The sequence below is a fragment of the Apodemus sylvaticus genome, chromosome 3 (genome assembly GCF_947179515.1).
Source record: "Apodemus sylvaticus chromosome 3, mApoSyl1.1, whole genome shotgun sequence".
NCBI classification, from domain to species: Eukaryota; Metazoa; Chordata; class Mammalia; order Rodentia; family Muridae; genus Apodemus; species Apodemus sylvaticus.
Window position 1 is genome coordinate 8,204,424 of NC_067474.1, and position 19,402 is coordinate 8,223,825.

Genomic DNA, 19,402 nt, shown 5'->3' on the forward strand with positions numbered 1-19,402 from the left:
CTGAAGACAGGCTCTCGTCCACTCTGAGCCGGGCACAGTACGGCTCAGCCTCTCCAACCCCAGCATGCAACTGCTGGCCTGAGGCAGCTGGCATCTGAGCAGCTCCATGGGAAGCCCTTTGCCAGACAAGCTCCCTGAAGCAGACCCAGGCTTCTGCTTTCTCCTGGACACACCCAGAACTTCCCTGCTCTGTCTCCTGCCTGCTGCCTCTGCAGGAGGAACTTACCCTGTGAAGCAGCGCATGGCTGCCCATGCATGGTTGTCCCTGAGTACGGCAAAAGCAGCCAAGCGCAGTGGTACATGCACGAAGGCGACTCCCAGGGCAGCCTGGGTTACACAGTGTTCTAGGCCAGCCAGCCAGGATTGCAGAGTGAGGCACTGGCTCAAAAGATGGAGAGAGAGAAGGAAAGAAAGGGGAGAAAAACTTGTTTTCTTAAGCTGCCAACAAAATTCGGTCAGTTGCTCACTTAGTCGACGCCACAGTGGTCCAGATACAGCCTTACAAATGTGACACTTGTCCAAGGTCTGGAGAGATCGGAGTGCAAGCCCAAGCAAGCTGACTTGGAGTGCCTGCCTCATCTTTCTTTTGTTTGTTTGTTTGTTTGTTTGTTTGTTTGTTTTTGATTTTTGAGACAGGGTTTCTCCGTATAGATATTCTTTTTAATTTACTTTTTATATATGTGAGTACACTGTAGCTATCTTCAGACACACCAGAAGAGGGTATCAGATCCTATTACAGATGGTTGTAAGCCACCATGTGGTTGCTGGGAGTTGAACTGGGGACCTCTGAGAACAGTCAATGCTCTTAACCGCTGAGCCATCTCTCCAGCCCAGGCCTGCCTATTGTTAACCTGAGCACCACTGTTCACTCCGCAGAGACGAGCAGGCTCTCCCGGGTTCTCTAAGGGTGTACGCAGCCCCATCAGGAAGGCCCAAAGAAGCCCAAAGGAGCAAGTGTTCCTTTGGTGCCTCCCCACCTTGCTATTCAGGTCCTGAAGGAAGGCAGGGTCACAGAAACACAGCAAGAGTGTCACCTACATGTTCAGATGTCATCAGTCTTAAGCATCCAGGTGCTTCATCTCTGGAGGGAAGACCTCCAAAGCCAAGACACAAAGTCCCTTTTGGACTCAGCCAGGCCTGCGTGGATGTTAAAGGCTCTCTGGCCATCCTGTGGAAGAATGTAGGTGAGGACCAAGAGAGCTGCTGACCAACACCAACCCGATTGAGGAAGAAAGCCTGCAGCCAGCACCAAGTGTCACCCAGTCCAGAGCCACCTCCCCACAAGGGTTCTTCTGGCGAGGCTAATGGAGTACTATTGCTGATCACCGAACGCTTACGGGGACACAGAGGGCACATATACAATTTCAGGCTGGCTTCCTCTCTTGAGATAGATTCTCTAGTGGCCCTCAAGTGCCTGCTGCTCAGTACAGCCTGGAAATATATAGTCGTCGAGATTGTGAGTTGAGAATGGGGTGTGTTTATCTTAATGAAGTCAGAGTGAGCATACCCTCCCAGGACCTAGAAAGTAACTCAGAACAACCTAAAGGAGAGCGCTTACACAGGCCTTTACTCTAGTAGTCAGGCAAGCAGGGACAGGTAAATCTGTGAATCAGAGGCCATGCTGGTCCACTAAAGAATTCCAAGGCCCTGTCTTAAAAAGTGGTGAGGAGGGCTGGAGAGATGGCTCAGTGGTTAAGAGCACTGACTGCTTCTCCAGAGATCCTAAGCTCAATTCCCAGCAGCCTCATGGTGGCTCACAACCATCTGTAATGGGATCCAGTGTCATCTGGTATGCCTGAGGACACTGATGGAGTGCTCACATACATGAAATAAATAAAATTCTATTTTTTTAAAAAAAAAAAAAAGTAGGGAAGAAAACTGGAGAGATGGTTCAGTGGTTAGAATCACCTGATGCTCTTCCAGAACTTCTGTTATCAACAGCAGGTCAGGGGCTCACAGCTCCCTGTAACTCTACTTCCCGGGGTTCTGATACCCTTTTCTGGGCATGTGTGTGTTATATACATATACAAATTAAAAATAAAATATCAAATAATCTTTTTGTTGTAAGTCCAAAGAAGCCAGGCATGGTGGGTGGCACAAGCCTTAATCCCAGCACTTGGAAAAAAAGGTAGGAGGGTCTTTGTGAAACCAAGGCCAGTCTGGTGTACATAATGAATTCCAGGATAACCAGGACTACATAGATCCCGTCTCAAAAGCAAACAAGTTTTAAAAAATGTCAAGGGAATCCTGGGTTGGGTAAGGTGCTATGCAAACATGAGGATCTCAGTTCAAATCCCCAGCTCCCATTTCTGAGAAGGGGAAAAGAGACAGGCCAGCCAGTTTAGCTGATTCAGGAAGCTTTCGGTTCAGTGAGACTGTGCCTCAAAGACCGGAGAAAGCCAGCAGATGTCAGCTAAGTCTGCACTACCACACAGCTGCTGGTTTGGGTGGCAGAGTGAAGTTAGTAGCCAGGAAGACCTTAACTTTGAGGTCTCGGCCTGCACCTCCTGAGTGCTGGCATTTTGGGCCTGTGCAACCGACCACACTGGCTGGGGGGACATCTTTGGTAAGGGAGGCAGAAGCAGTTCTGTAGGGGCGGATGGTCCATCCCAGCTCTGCCTGCAGCCTGCAGGAAGCTTCACACTGATGCCGCATTCAGTTAGGAACAGCGCCATCTGCCGTCCCCTGTCAGAAACACATCCACTCTTTAAATGCGGGACCTTTGTGACTTGGGTCATCTAGAATAAGCTAGTATTTTGTGTTTTGTGATGATCATTCCATTGTTTTCATATTAAAAAAAAACAACCTCTTGAGCTTGCCAGTGTGGTGGTGCACACACTTGAGAGATTAGTGTGAGGGGATGGACAATCTGCAGCTGGTTAGGGTGGCAGCGGGAGGAACCAGACAAACACTAAGCCCTGTGTCCTCACAAGACCATTGTGTTTCCCTTCAGAAATACTGCTGACCCTGGAGAAGCTGTCTGCATCTTTCTTCAACCCACTGGGCTTACAAACATTTACCAGTCTGGAGAGCTGCGTCTTTGTGCTGACCCCCCTGCCATGCAGCCGGTTCTCCCCTGCGGCACCCAGTACAGCGTGCTGGCCTGGTCCCACCCGCGGCACCCAGCACGGCGTGCTGGCTAGGCTGCCGCCCACCAGAGAGCTGCCTCTCACAGGACAGCCTGCAGCTCGTCTCCAGACCAACCCGCAGTCTGTTCACTGCATTCACCGTAGTGCAACTTAGATCTTCTGCAAAGTAAACGTCCACAGGCCGACTTCATCCCCATTCAGACTGAATGTATTTAAATGTGTGTGTTTGAGGAGAACCGCGCTCTTGGCCTGTTCCTGTTCGGCTCCAGACACTGGTTTCTTGCTTTGTTTTCTGTGGCTATTCAGTGTAAAAGATTAGAATCTTATCTAGAGGAAAGAAAGGAGTTTTTAACACAATCCAACACAAGGTGTTGTAAGCTTAAAGCCTGCATTGGGTTGGGGTGAAGGCAGAGCAGACACTGTGGACCTCGGTGTGAGCTGATACACCCAGTCAGGGACACCTGACACAGGCAGAATTCTGTCTCCAGGCAGCCGAGGTTGGCAGAAGAGCGTCCAGTTGTTGAACAGATGACAAGGCTCCTGAGAGAGGCTGTTAACATTAACAAGTATCTGCTTCCGGTTTTCTCTGTTAAAACCAAACTACTTTCCCCTAAATCATGAATCAAAAAGAAATATTTATTTCTAAATTGTTTTTAGATCACTGAGATAGTTTGATTGGCATCTCCTCCCTTCCCCTCCCCGCCTCCTCGCTCCATTCCTCTTTCATTCCTTTAAAGTGAAAACAACAGCAGCACAGCGTTCCATAGAGACCAGGGAAGCCCTTGGTTTCTCTCAGTGCTGTGCAGCCGCTTACAGCAGCTTCCAGTGACCTGCATTTCCCGTCAGGGAGAGGAACAGAGCGGACATGGGACGCGGGGCCAGCTGTGACAGCTGTTCAGGCCGCCACAGTGAGGGCACGCACTGATGAAATCCACAGCAGACATCACGACAGAGCTAGCCTCTGCCATGTGGGTTTGGTTTTTTGTTTTTGTTTTTGTTTTTTTTAATTTTGTTTTTTAGCAGTGCTGACAAAGCTGAAGTTTTGTAAGGTACATAAAAAATCCAATTTATATGTAAACAAGCAATAATTTAAGTTCTGAACTTAAGTGTTTTAACTGTATAATTTTGTGAGGTATACATATTGTGGGATTGACTCAAAAAAATGAGGTACTTCAGTATTAAATTAGATATCTTCATAGCAATGTCTCCTAAAGGTGTTTTGTAACGGCTGCTGATGCCTTGGTTAGACCTGATTTGTAGACTTAACACCTTTTGTTTTCTAAACCTTGAGATTCTGCTCACGAATCATGTATCTAATCTATATGATATGCAGCCGCTGTAGGAACCAAGTCTTGATTTTATATGTTTATATTCTTTCTTAATAAACCTTAGAAAGATGACATTACTAAGCAGCCCATTTTGATGGTTGTTTTTCTTGCCCGCTGGCTGTCGGGGATAACCTCTATTAACTGGTGTCAGTGTCAGACAGCTGCAGTACCCAGAGCTGAGACCTTTTCAATTCTCCCCAGCCCTGATACACACTTTCTTACCTAAATTTCAGAATGGTATCTTTTTGATGTCTAAAAACACCATTTTATAGTATCTCATTATCCAAGCTTTCTAGAAACAGAAGTTTTTCCTTGAAATTTGTTTGTTTATTCCTGGCAGGGTTAAAACATATAAACTACCCTATTTATATTTATATCTCCCTATGTATCTACAGATTGTAGAAATATAGAAAGAGATATGACCCAAAGACAAATGGTAAATTGTCTGAAAGCATTGCCCATGCTGAGGAACTTTCTGGAAATCTGCATCTCGATAACTTTTTCCACTTTGAGAGGAACCTCAGTGCAAGGAGGTGACCTGGGAGCATTTCCCCACTGGCCACCAGTTCACCTGTCTGCTTGAGACTCCACTTTTCTCCACCAAACCATTGTCTTGCACAGCTGTCCTGCAAAAGGGGCAGATGGGGCCCGGAGCTCCGGCCCTGCCCCAGGACTGAGCCTCAGGTGGCGCATGGCTGAGCACGACCTGTTCTCAGAGAAATCAGAAATGTGAGGTAGCTAAAATAACCTTCACCTTCACACAGCACAAGAGACAATGGAGTTTAAAACAGATTTGTTTTGTTTTGTATTAAATCCCATCCCACTATAACATCAGCCACGATATCTTGCCTTTCAGAGTTCATCCAATTTACCACTGTTTTCTAGTGTTGACCCTGTAGTTAGCATACCCCATGGTCATGGCATGAGGAGTGCAAATCCTCTCACAGGATTCTCAGAGCAGCCGCGCACTGTGTTTATCTAACCAGGAGGATCCATGGGACTGGAGAGATGGCTCAGCAGGTAAGAGCATCGACTGCTCTTCCAGACGTCCTGAGTTCAATTCCCAGCAACCACATGGTGGCTCACAACCATCTGTAATGGGATCCGATGCCCTCTTCTGGTGTGTCTGAAGACAGCGTACTCATATACATACAATTAATAAATAATTCAAAAACAGAGTAAGCTACTTTGGGGGAAAAAAAAGGATCAAATCATCGAAGGAGTCCTGATGATTTTCTCAGAGTCAGTGCCAGCCTAGCCTCCCCCCTCCCCTCCCCCACTCTGCCCCCCACATTTGTTCTTGGTTTGGTCTGACAGAACATAGAATCAGTGTTTTCTTAGATGACTCAATGTGAAAATACACACACCTGGTCTTGGTTGTAAAATCCATCTAAATGTTAATGTGACATGGTAAGTTTTATAAGTGATGTGTGCTGTGTTACAACTGATTCATTCGACTCAAAGATTAAAACACACACACACACACATACACACGTGTATCTCTTATGACCTGTAAGGATTGAAAGCAATGGTTTTTTGCAGTTTAAGATGCAATTCTTAATCTGTGTTTAAAAATGGAGTTCCTCTGGGTGTGGCGCGTGAGCTGGGAGGCACGGATCACTTGCAGAACCCAAAGATACACAATCAATTTTGAAATGCAACTTAAGCCATTAATTGTTGGTGTGAATTTAAAATTTTCTAGTTGTTTCTATGGTAGTATGCTGCCGGCAAGCAGAGCATTCTCTGCACAGAAGGAAGCGCTGTGGCGGCGGCGGCGGCGGCTTTCGTTAGAACTTTCTCCCTGGTGTTTCTTTGTAGACTAAAACAAAATCTTTTAAGTTTCTTACTACAGGTAAAAGCTATGTGCAAGAACCTCAAAATGCTAAAACCTAGCATAATGCCTTAGACCTGTTTTTAAGTCTTGTATACTCCTGCATAGCTGTCTAGTGTATTATATTTGTACAGTGAATTGTGTGCAATTTTTGAATAAGTACATCATCGCTTACCCATATGTTATTGAACAGTGATGATGACCCATTTCTTCAAACATTTAACTGTCTTTTTTTTTTCTTTGTCATTTGTGGGTTTTATTTGTACAGTTCCTCATGAAGTTGCATCTGAGATATGTGTATATGAAAAGATTATACAAGGGTAAAATTAAGCAATATATAAACTATGGTTCTTCAGGAGAAAGCTTACAGTGTTTCAGGTTGTGATTTATTTTCAAAACAGAGTTGAGTCTGAACATCACTTTGTCCATCTGCATTGATGTTTGTATTTCTAGTGTGAGCAGTTTATGCAAAAGTAGATATATTCAGAGAAATTTTAAATACATTTATGCAAGTTACTATTGCTTTGCTGATGCTATTTGCTTATTTGATGTTAAATAATGCTATTGTAAATAAAGAATCTGTTGTTACTGCATCATTTAATAAATTTTAATGCCTTCAGGTTTTACATGGCTTTAGAGATTTTAATGTGATTCTTTTGTACCTTCTTTTGTAGTTTGAACTTAAAAATACCCGAGAACGACTACTGGCTGCTCTTTCAAAAGATTCCTGGCACCCACCCATCATCTCAGAATTGTCCGTATCTCCAGGTCCAGGAGATCCAACCCCTTCTCCTGGCACTTACAGGCATGAGGACCACTCACAATACAGTTTTCATGCAAGCAAAACATCTATAGACACAAAATTTAAAAAAAAAAAAAAAAAGAACGACCTTGTCTTTCAAGAATTTCTTGAGCTGGGCATGGCGGTGCACACCTTTAATCCCAGCGCTCAGGAGGTGAAGGCTGGTGGATCTGCCTAGTCTATAGAACAAGCTCCAGGACAGCCAGGGCTGTTGGAAAAAAACAGACGAGAAAGAAGTTCTTGTGAAAGGGAGCGATGGCTCTGTGCTTATGGCTTTCACGCAGAAGCCAACTTCAGTTCCAGCACCCACAGCAGGAGGCTCACAACTGCCTGTAGCTCCATTTCCTGGGGGATCCAGTGCCCTCTTATGGCCTCGACAGACAGTGCACTCAGGTGTACATATCTACAAGGAGAAGCACTCATGCACATAATTAAAAATAAATTTTAGAAATGGCAGTTGGTGGTTACAGCACTCTAACACTTTACCCTCCCAGAGGAGCCAGGAAAGTATATCCTGGTCAGCATTGCCAACACTTCATGGCACGTGTAGCCTGTAGTCCCTGCTACAAATACTGCTGCAGTCCCAAATCACAGGCGTCATATTTATCTGTGTGTGTGCATGAGTCACGGCACACCGTGCTGCTCATGGGTCAGCTTTCAGGGGGTGGTTGGTTCTCCCCTCCACTGCATGGGTGCTGGGGATGGGACTCAGGGTCCCCAGACTTGGCAAGTGAGCACCTTTACCAGCTAAGCCACCCCCTGGCTCCCCACCCCCACCCTGCCCCGTCCCCAAGCCTACAAGCTGTTTATGAAGATAGCAAGAAGTGTGTCCTGGCTTACTGGAGCTGGTTTGGTACCAAGAGGTGAATAGTGTAAATTACAGCACCTCCAGCCCAGGTTCTAAATTGCATGCAATACTAGAGGCCCCATTTGGCTTTTTCCTTCTCTGGCATGGAGAGGAACATTGACCATTGCAGGTGGTGGCCCAGAGAGGAGTGTGCTAAGGCTGCTGCTGCTGCTGCTGCTGCTGCTGCTGCTGCTGCTGCTGCTGCTGCTGCTGGCAGCCAGGGTAGCCAGCAGCAGGAAGTATGCCTTTAAGGCACCAGAAGAGAGCAATCTGTTTCATGGGTCCCTGCAGAACTGTTGGCCTATATCCCCAAGCCGACTGTTCAGTTTCCCTTTCCCTTTCCCCTTTTGGATACTGGCCAAACCTAAGCATATGATGTCTAATATTTTACAGAAGCTACCGCACCCCATTGTGTGGTTGCTTACAAAAGGTGTGGATTTGCATCTCCTGTCTCCTTCCTCCAGGCTCATCTGAAACTCACTGTGTAGCAGATCCTGGCCTTGAACTCCTCCTGTGTCTGTCTCCTGTGTACTGAAGTTGTAGGTGCGCCCTATCGCCCCAGGCATCAACCCCATGGTGTTCTTTGAGAAGCACTGCTAGCTCGGTCCTGCAACCACAAATACCAGTCATCCACTAGTTGCACCCAGGGGCTGGTGACAGGGAATGAGGAAGGACAACACTCAGCAGCGGAGAGAACTGGTGGCCTGTCAAACCACTGCCTGGCTAGGGTGCCCAGCAGCATCACAAAATAGAAATGACACATCATTATTGTTCCTTATCCAACAACACAGCTAAGCAAGGAAAGATACTTGCCGCCGGGCGGTGGGGGTGCACGCCTTTAATCCCAGCACTTGGGAGGTAGAGGCAGGTGGATTTCTGAGTTCGAGGCTAACCTAGTCTACAGAGTGAGTTCCAGGATAGCCAGGGTTACACAGAGAAACCCTGTCTCGAGAAAATGAAAAAAAAAAAAAGATCTTTGCCACCAAGCCTGATTGAGCATCATGGTGGGTGATTAAGTAAGTCCTGCAGGTTGTCCTCCTTCCTAGTTAGGGTTGCTAGGACCTCACTGCTGGCCATGAGCAACGCAGCTTGGGAAGGAAAGGATTCATTCAGCTTATGCTTCCACAGCAGTTCATCATCACAGGAAGTGAGGACAGCTGGAGCAGGCCAGGACCCTGGACGCCTGAGCTGGAGCAGGCCGCAGCGGCTGGGCTGCTTACTGCCTTCCTGGCCACCAGCCCAGGGCGGGCCTCCTCTATCCATCTCTAAGAAAATGCCCTACATACTCTCCTCTCTGATGACTCCAGCTTGGGTCAAGTTGACATGAAACTAGCCAGTGCCTCCTCTGACCTCCACATGTGTGCCAGTGTGGGCACATTCATGCCACTAGCAAACATCTGACACAAGAACAGCACCACACAGCCAGGGAGACACGGGCTAGCTGACACAAGCCAGACCTTCTCATCAGTCCCTACAGACATGGCTGCCACAGGAAGCAAATGGCCAGAGTGGCAAAGACAGAGAGCCCTTGCATGTACCCAATGGTGAGGTGGTTCTCTAATGGCAGATTAATCTAGAGCTCTGAGTGCTCCCCTTTAAGCCTAGAATACACATTCTAATGGAAGCAAACCCAGGAGGACATCAGAATGCTTGCCCACTGGGGGGCCCCAAACACTAAACATCAGCTGGTGACCAGAAGAGGGAGCCCAGCAGAGAGGCAAGCTGACCACGCCCCCGGAGCATAGAGCTGGCAGCTTAAGGCTTACGCGGCAGTTTCTGGTCTCTGGTCTTTCCTTCAACCGCTACCGGTTCCCCTAACCAGGATGTCTACTTGACTCTTCAGGGGACCAGGGGCTTCCCACGGAGGAGAATTCTAACCACCCTGAGCAGGAACAAGAGAATCTCCCCTCTTTCGTTGTTTCTCCCCCACTGCCGTGCTCCCTGGTTTTGGGGGCAGGATCTCTCTACATAGCCCTGGCTGTCCTGGAACTCACACTGTAGACCAGGCTGGCCTCACACTCAGATCTGCCTGCCTTTGCCTCCTAGTGCTGGGATCAAAGTCATGTGCCACCGTGCCCTGAGATCTTCTGTTTCTGATCCCAGCCAGGTATATGGGCACTCATGGCAGCCGACTTGTGAAATCTTGGACGGAGTTGGTATTTCCTGAAGGCAGTGAAGGAGCCTTGAAGGTTGACTTAGGCAAGCTCCCTGCCTGGGGCAGAAGCCTCAGGAGCCCTGGCAGGTCCTGGCAGCAGTCTTCCTGATGAGTGAGCTGGCTGAGAGCTGCATTCTCAGGTCTTCAGGTTTTTCCTTGAAGAGAATGCTTGGCCAGGGCCCAGATGCAGTCTCTTGAAGCCTTGCTTCTCAGTAGGCTCCTGCAGCAGTTCTAACACTTTCTGTGGGCTGAAGACCGAACTTATCAGGTGTCAGCTGTGCCCAGTTGGACTTGATTGACTGATGAGGATATGCAGACAAGATTTAAAAACAAACAAGCGCAAGCTCAATGTGGTCCGATGCTCTTGTGCCGTGGCTCGCCCGGCCATTCTGCTCATCCCGCAGCCAGAGGCCATCAGAAACTTTCATGTGGCCAATGGAGCTCGCAGGAGGATAGTCCAGGGTCAGGATGTCTATTGCTGTGAGAACACCATGAGCAAAACAAAGGGGAGAGAAGGGTTGTTTCCCTTTGTGACTCGTGGGGTGCATTCCATCGGAAGTCAGACTGGACAGGATTCTGGAACTGATCTGAGGCCTCAGAGGAGTGCTGCCTGCTGCCTTGCCCGGCTTGGCCTGTCCAGCAGACTTTCTTACAGCACCCAGACCACCAGCCCAGGAGAGACCCACATTACCCTGGGTCTTCCAACATCAACCACTAATTAAGAAAATGCACTAGACAGCGAGCCGGTGGTGGCGCACACCTGTAATCCCAGCACTCTGGGGAGGCAGAGGCAGGCGGATTTCTGAGTTCGAGGCCAGCCTGGTCTACAGAGTGAGTTCCAGGACAGCCAGGGCTACACAGAGAAACCCTGTCTCAAAAAAAAAAAAAAAAAAAAAAATCCAAAAAAACAAAAAAAAAAACCAACCAAACAAAAAAAAAGTAAAAAAGAAAGAGAGAGAGAGAGAGAGAGAAAGAAAGAAAGAAAGGAAGGAAGGAAGGAAGGAAGGAAGGAAGGAAGGAAGAAAGAAAATGCACTAGACAAAGAAAAAAGAAAATGCACTAGACTAGAAAATGTCTGGGGCATTTTCTCAATGGAGTTTTCCTCTTCCAAAACGACTCCAGACTGTGTCAGGGGAACAAACACTAACCAACACATTCAATGACAAAGCACTATTCGTGTGAATAGGGCCCTTGTTCAATTCCCAACACTATAAACAAAATTAGAAATTGACTAAAAATAAATTCTACCTATCCTGAGTGTTTTGGCTCACAAGGTGTCCCAAGAAACCTTGCAGTTCTTTCAAAGGCGCATTTCGAGGATGTTATTTGGCTCAGCCAAGCCTCTCTTCCACTGAAACTGACTGAAAACCTGTGGGACCTACCTGGGTGTAGAGCACAGCCTCCCCCCTTCCTAAAGCCACTCACTTGGAGACCAGACTCCTGACCTTGGCAACAGCCTTCTGAGAAGGTAAACATAAGCATCTGACAGGATCTCCCACACCTCCCTGTCCTGGGGGGAACTCCAGTGCTAAAGTGTTAACACTTGCTCACAAACTTGCTAGCCAAGTCCTTGGGGTTTCAGCCTAGCAGCTTGAAGGCCTCCCCCCACCCCCAGCTTATTGTGAAGAGCCCACCCACCCCTCTCCAGGGACAAAGGGTTTATTTACCTCACCTGAGGCTATAGCACTTAACAACTGCACCTCCAGAATCTTCTTTGGGCCCAATTGCAGCATGTTATAAACCATAGCTTATTGTAGTTGCGCTAGGTTAGTTTTGGATCCTGTACCTCTGTCCATGCATCCATCCATCTAGGTCCTTCACCTATGCAATATTCCTTTTCTAAAACAGAAAAAAAATCTAAACGGGACTATGTCTAGTGGCCATTTCTGATATATGCATGTTTAATAAAAAACTTTTTTTTAAGGAAAAAAAAGATAAGTATTATACAGAGATTCTTAAGCCATCTAAACATTGAAATGCTTTGGAAACAGGCTTAAAGTCTTCGATCCTGGTCAAGGTCGAAGACGTAAACGCTCTGCTACGCCAGCGCCTAGTACGCAGTTAGTGGCCAACCTTCCCGGACAAAAAGCTGAGGTGCCTATTTAGCATATCAAAGAGGACCTGGCAGCCGGGTTCTCCCTGCAGCCCTCAGTCCCCACCTCCCAGGGCCCCGGGCTGGCTTACCCAGCCTTCTACCCAGAAGGCTCCTGCCCTGAGGCCTGGCCTGCTCACACACACACACACACACACACCCCCCGCCATATAATGCAACCATTTTGGTTACCTATCCTCTTTTGTTTTGTGTGTGTGTGTGTGTGTGTGTGTGTGTGTTTGGATTTGGTTTCTCTATATAGCCCTGGCTGTCCTGGAACTCGCTCTGTAGACCAGGCTGGCCTTGAACTCAGAAATCCACCTGCCTCTGCCCCCCAGAGTGCAGGGATTACAGGCGTGCGCCACCACCGCCCGCCCGGCACCTACCCTCTTTTGTACTTTCGGGCCTCCAGGCTGCAGCACTAGACTCCCCCTCTCCCCCTCTCCCCCTCCCCCTCCCTATGGGGCGCAGCCACTCTGAACTCTCCCAGATGTGCCAGCCTCTGCCTATGCTCTCCCACTGAACTCTCCCAGATGTGCCAGCCTCTGCCTATGCTCTCCCACTGGACTCTCCCAGATGTGCCTGCCTCTGCCTATGCTCTCCCACTTATCTATATTAAACTTCCTCCTCCACCACACCTAAGAGCAGTCAAGTCCTTCCTTCTCATTTCTTTTTTTTTTTTCATTCATCTGGTGCCAAAACCCTAAACTAATCATATTCCTTTCCTTTATTTATTTATTTTTCATTCAGTCTAGATGCTAAGGGCAGTGTCCTATCCAATCATTTAACCGAAGCAGGACTCCCTAGCAGAAGCTCTGGACACCAACATATCCCCAAACCCAATGAACTTGAGTAAGTCCAGAGTAGCCATTATAGAAGGCTTAAACTGACTATGATTATCAATGGAGGCAGATCTGGTTGCAAGATGCTCTTGGGGAGGACACACTTTCTTGCAAGTACAAGGGCCTTTTTTGTGGAGAAGCCTTGGAGAGCTAGCAGGTATCTATGGCTGAGAGTGTCTTACCTGCTGTCCCATCACTCCTGGGAAAGCAAGCCCTTCAGGGCAAAGAGCAAGGCTCCTTCTTACTGGAGACCCAGCTCTGGGCTTCATACAAGATACATGTGTGATCCACAGAGGCTCTGTCAGTGAGCCCAGACCCCTGCTGGGGGGTTGAATGTGGCCTAATTACCGTTTGCTTTCTTGCATAAAACCTTGTCCCTATCAAAGAGCTAAGGCCTTGGCCTTCCCCCAAAGCATACCTACTGTCTTAGCATTCCCAGCCTGCACTTGGAAGGCGGAGGCAGGCAGATCTCTGAGTTAAAGGCCAACCTGGTCTACAAAGAGAGATCCAGGACAGCCAGGGCTACACAGAGAAACCTTGTCTTGGGAAAAAAAGAAAAAGAAAAGGAGGAAGGGAGGGAGGGACAGTGGGAGGGAGGGACGGAGGGACGGAGGGAGAAAGGGGAGGCGAAGAGAAAGGTAGTTGCTGTATGGTTTCGATTATATGAAGGAGAATGGGGAGGGCAAGCACTGGCCACTGTCAGTGGGGAAAGAAGAAAGACTTGGAGCCTTAGTCACTTGGGAAGGGACTAAAGGACTTTCTAGTTGGCCGCTTTTCTTTTCCCCAGGCTGTCCTCAAACTCAAAACTCTCAGCCATTTTCAGCCTCAGCCTCCTGAGGGTTGGGTTACAGGCATGGGTGGCCACAGCCATTTTTTTTTAAGATTTATTTTATTTATATGAGTACACCGTAGCTGTCTTCAGGTACTCCCGAAGAGGCCGTCAGATCTTGTTACAGATGGTTGTGAGCCACCATGTGGTTGCTGGGATTTGAACTCAGGACCTTTGGAAGAGCAGTCAGTACTCTTAACCACTGAGCCATCTCTCCAGCCCCCACAGCCATTTTATATTCTATATTTTCAGAAGCTGTGCAGTGACTCTGGTTTTATGCAGTTGTCAGAGTTCATGGTACAGTTAGGATGTATGCATGTAGTTCATGACCGGTAAGTGTTTCTTTTGAACACATCTCCTGACTGAGGAGATGGCTCGGGCACTCGCCTCATCGTGAGGACAGGAGTAGGGCTCCCTAGAAACCGACATCTCTCTCCAGTGGGTGTGGCAGAGACAGGGGCTCCCCAGTGCAGAGTGGTCAGCCATACTAGCCAAAGCAGCAAGCTCTGAGTTTGATTGAGAGACCTTGCCTCAGATGATAAGAAAGAACAACCAGGGAAGACTCCAACTTCAACCTGGACTCTTCACATGAGCACACATATTCATAATACATGTATTCCTGATACATGTATATGCACACCACATCACACACGTGCACACACATGCACACACATGCACACACATACACACATACACACACATATACATACACACACATACACACAAACATACACACAATGCACATACACACATGCATACACATACACACACACACAAATAAATACACATACATACATACACACACATATCCACATACATAACACACATATGCACATACACACATGCACACACATACACACACATACACAAACACACATGTGCACACATATACACACATACACACATATACATACACACATACATACATACACATGCACATACACACATGTACACATACACACACATACACAAACACACATGTGCACATGCACACACATGAGAAATGCAGAGGGGACTGCAGATGTCACTCAGCTGGTAGAGCACTTGCCTAGCATGCCTGAACAGGGACACCCTCAGTTTGGTCCCCAGCACCACATGAGCCAAGCATGGTGGCCCCCCTCCTGTCATCTCAGCACTCAAGAAGAAGAGGACCAGGAGTTCAGAGTCTTCCTGAACTCCATAGCCAGCTCAAGGCTGCTTAGGCGGCACAGACCTTGTGTCAAAGCCAATAGACAAGCAACAACAAATTGTTCTGTAAGTAAATACTAACTTATAGTTAAACATGTAGTCGAAGTTTTTAAGGGATGAAGTGTGCGGATGACCCTTAGAAGGATTTGTGTGGCTGGGTGTGTGGTGCGCACCTTTCTTTAATCGCAGCATTTGAAAGGAAGATCTTAATGAGCTTGAGGCATGCGTGGTCTGTGTAGCAAGCTTGAGGGTAGCCAAGACTAGAGAGAAAGTGTGTCTCTCTCAAAAAAGCAAACAAAACAAAAGTTCTGGGTGGGTATCTCACCAAGAACCTATATAGACAGGTCATAGGGCGGAAGAGTCTGTTACTATTACTTTGCTAATTGGACATGGCGTTAAACTGACTGCTAATGGTGTTCGTTACAGAGTAAGACACCCTGTTTGGGGGGTCGAAGGCCCCTTTCACAGAGGTTGTCTAAGACAATTGGAAAACACAGATATTTACATTATAACATAACAGTAACAAAATTATAAAGTAGTAAGAAAAATGACTTTGTGGTTGGGGTCACCACAACATGAGGAACTAACTATATGAGGCACTCTCTCTGTAGACCAGGCTGGCTCTGAACTCAGCGCTCTGCCTGTTTTTGCCTCCCATGAGCTGGAATTGGCCTGGCAGTGGTGGCGCAGGCCTTTAATCACAGCACTTGGGAGGCAGAGGCAGGCGGATTTCTGAGTTTGAGGCCAGCCTGGTCTACAGAGTGAGTTCCAGGTCAGCCAGGGCTACACAGAGAAACCCTGTCTCGAAAAAACCAAAACAAAACAACAGCAACAACAAGAGCTGGTATTGAACATGAGCTTTATCTTTGTTTTTTTAAGACACAACTCTGGGGGCGATGGGGAAGGAGGGGGGCTGGGATAAATATGATCTGAACACATTGTACAAAATTCCCAAAGAACTAATACAATTATAAAATTATCAAAACAATGAAAGTTTGGTATAGAAACTAGCAGTTTTATATCTAGGAACTGCTTCAAGGCTGGTTGGGAAGCACACATTGATATTTGCATAACTGTCTCCAGAAGTTGCTTCAAACATTGTAAAGATGACAACAGTTCAAATACCACACAGTTGGAATAAAGTTGATCCCAACTTACTGATGAGAAGTGGAGACAATTGGGTGTTAAGAAAAACTGCAGCAAAGTATAGGTAGAGGCTGGCAGGGCTGGCTCCTGGATTCAGAGTGCTAACTGCTCTTCCAGAAGACCAGAGGCAATTCCCAGAGAGCACAAAAGACTCACAGCTATCTGTAACTCTCCCCCCTGGGGGGAGGGGAATTCAACGCCCTCTTCTGTACCCCCAGGCATCAGGTACCCACAGGTACACAGACAAAACATCCATACACATAAAATAAATTTTAAAGTCTTCAAAACTAAAGTATAATTCTGTTTTTGTCATAAATGCTGTGTAACTTCTAGTCATAGCAACTGGAAGACTGAGGCAGGAGGATTGAATTGGCCATGAGCCTGTGTTACATCCTGAGAGCAGCTGAGAAAAACAGGGAGAAGAGAGGGGAGGAGGAGAGACTGGTAACCCAACTATTGCATAAGGACGGAGGACTCTGTCTCTTTAGCCGGTCTGCGCTCTTTAGGTGCGGGTTGCGCGATGGTTATCTTATGGAAAAGGCAGGACGCTGCACCTCTGTTCCTAAAGCGCTGCCTCGCCCTTCGGATCTGTCCTGCAACTGTGAAATGATTATGGACGTTAACCCTGTGGGCCATCGCAACCGCATTTGAGGCTACTTCGGTGCTCAGCCCCAGGCAGGGCAGAATGCACGGCTCTCCGACGCCCGCAGAGCCTTGGGGTCGCGCAGTTGCCAGCTCGTCTCTCGCGCTGCCTCACGGGGACGCAGGCGGGATCAACTCACCGGGACTCTAACGGGACCAAGCGGGTGGGAGACCTCCATTCTCGGCTAGCTTTGGGACTCCGGGCGGCTTCCCTTTTCGCTTTACGAAAAGTAATCAAATCTCTATCAGTCCCCAAGGCGAGTGTGAGTCTCTCTCCCTCGCCCATCACAGCCCTCCCCCCTGGAGCCAAGCCACCCGCCCAGTTCCTCAAAAAAAGGAACTGGAGTGAAGCGGAACCTGACCAAGGTCACCAGCTTCAGGGTGCTTTTCTCCACCCTAGGTGCTTTAGATCTGCGAATGTGAATGGGATTAAATGCTCCTTTCTCTCTATTCATCGCTTGTAAGGGGAATAAAAATACAGTCGCTGAGCACAGGGTACAGGTCTGGACCTAGGTTATCAGAGCCTCGGGTCAAGGTCTCTAGCCACCTTCGCGGGGTCAGCCTTGGAGGTGTTGAGTGAGGAGGTTGGTTCTCGGTCACCAAAAAATAGCAGCAGAAGGGACAAAAGGACCTCTGGGACCCTGTTTGCTCAGTTCCCCCTATTCTGAAGTCCCAAGGTGTCCCTTCTGGGCCTTTAGGATAACTTCTCAGCAGGTGACAAACCTACCTGGTTCTCTGGCAAATTTGACCAAAACTGAGAACAGGATTGGCCTCCTAGAGTGTGTGTGTGTGTGTGTGTGTGTGTGTGTGGTGTTGGTGTATTGGGGACCTTGCCTGGACAACAACTGTTCTGCTCTAAGCTCTCCAATGCTAGTGCAGGGTCTGTGAGAGTGGGGCTTGTGTGTATGTGTCCTTATTGGTTGCTCTCGGCTTCCTACACCCATCCCTTTAGGGTGTAGTGTGTGTGTGAGGGCACAGAAGAATTTATTGGGCCCCCGGGTAACGCTTGTTCAGTTCTCACGCCGACACTTCTGGGCTTGTGTGCGTGTGTGGTATGTGCATGTGTGCGTTTGCACACAGAAGGGCTTATTGTGGACACTGGACAACATTTGCCACGCTCTGGCCCTGGGCAACATTTGCCACGCTCTGACTTCCTGAAGTCCCTAGACTGAAGGGCAGCGACAACGCCCGCCCCATGCAAAATGGACAGCACTTCACAGGATTAGGTAGGTGGGCTAGGGAAGAATCCAAGCGCTCGCCCGCCCGCAGCAGCCGCCGACCGGCTGCTGTGGGCGGGGTGAAGACTATCTGGGGACCTCCACACACCTGATCTCTTCCAATGCTTCCCTCTCCAAGTACCCTGAGGCCGGGTCTGCACTCTCCCTCTTAAAGCCGGCACAGCCCTAGGGCCTTTCGGTAGTCTAGGATCCAGAGATCGGCGGGTGCTGCGGTAGGTAGCCTCGGAGGGAGGTAGGCTTTCGGTCTGCCGCGGGCTACCGGCTTGCAGCGCGCCTAGGAGCGGTGCTCTAGGATCTCTTTCCAAGTTCGTTTTGCAGCTGTTTGTTTTTGTTTTTTCTTTGTTTTAGTCAGTTAGTTAGCTGTTGGTTTTCCTGTTTGTTTCTTTTGTTTGTTTGTTTGTTTGTTTGTTTTGTTTTTTAACTTAGTAATTGGATTTTGGCTTTCCACCTTCCGAGTCGCATGTCCTGGGAGTTAGAGCCTGCGCTGTTCGGGGCTCAGGGGGAGATAGACCGAGAGGCCTGCGTGGTAGCTGACCTCTCCTGACCCTATGTTCTTTAACTTCTGAGTCACGACCCGGCTGTTTTCCTTATTGGACTCATTGATCCGAGATCTTAAGATCATCGGACCCTCTGGGCCTTCACGCCTCAACCTTGGTCAACTTGCTGTGTGGCCACCGAGAAAGAAGCATTTCTGGGCCAGAGCCGCCGCGGCCGCGGGAGGGTCGACGACCACCGAGGCATCTCTCTGCTGCCTGGCCTGAGACTTGGCATCACTGCGTCTCTGGAGGCGACCTAGGTTGAGATGGCTAGGATTGCCAAGAGACTGGAGATGCGGCGAGAAGGGGCACTGCACGTGGGTCTTTAGAGGGACGGCGCGGCGCGGCGCGTACCGCTCGGCTCGCTCGGTGCAGTCGGGCCCGCCGGGCCCGCCGGCTTCTCGCTAAACTCCTTGGGGTTTAGACTCCTGCACGGTCCCCGAGAGCGCACACTCAAGAGCGCTGCAGACACAGCCTGCTCCGAAGCCGGTGCACGGTCATGCCCTAGTAGCTTGGCCAAAGAACGCTCTTAGAGACGGGGGAGGGGGCGCGTTGGGGGGGGGGCTGATAATTAAAAGAGAGGCGGAATTGAAACCCGTCTCGTAGGAGCCGGGTTGAGGACATGGGGCGGGGTCAGTGGGGACCGCAGGTGTTGGAAACCCGCATTCCTTAGTCAAGGTGGTTTGGGAAGCAAAAGAGAAGGCGACCTGAACCAGCACCTTCCAGTCCGGCGACACCGAGGTAGATTTTCGTTAGAGGTTTGAGACGTTTGGCTTTTTTGTTTGTTTGTTTGTTTGTTTGTTTTATTTTGGGTTAGTTTGGTGTGGGAGTTTGTGC

General features: G+C 48.5%; 1 protein-coding gene across 3 annotated transcripts in view; it reads left to right on the forward strand.

Moving 5' to 3' along the window:
* Window positions 1-6,880, forward strand: part of Ncoa2 (nuclear receptor coactivator 2) — a 226,829-nt gene extending 219,949 nt beyond the window's left edge. For all 3 annotated transcript variants that reach the window (XM_052175942.1, XM_052175943.1, XM_052175944.1), the window contains one exon: window positions 2,954-6,880. In XM_052175942.1, the coding sequence (XP_052031902.1) occupies window positions 2,954-2,965 (12 nt within the window). In that variant the 3' untranslated portion in view covers window positions 2,966-6,880. The remainder of the gene's footprint in view (window positions 1-2,953) is intronic.
* The last annotated feature ends 12,522 nt before the right edge of the window (window positions 6,881-19,402 follow it).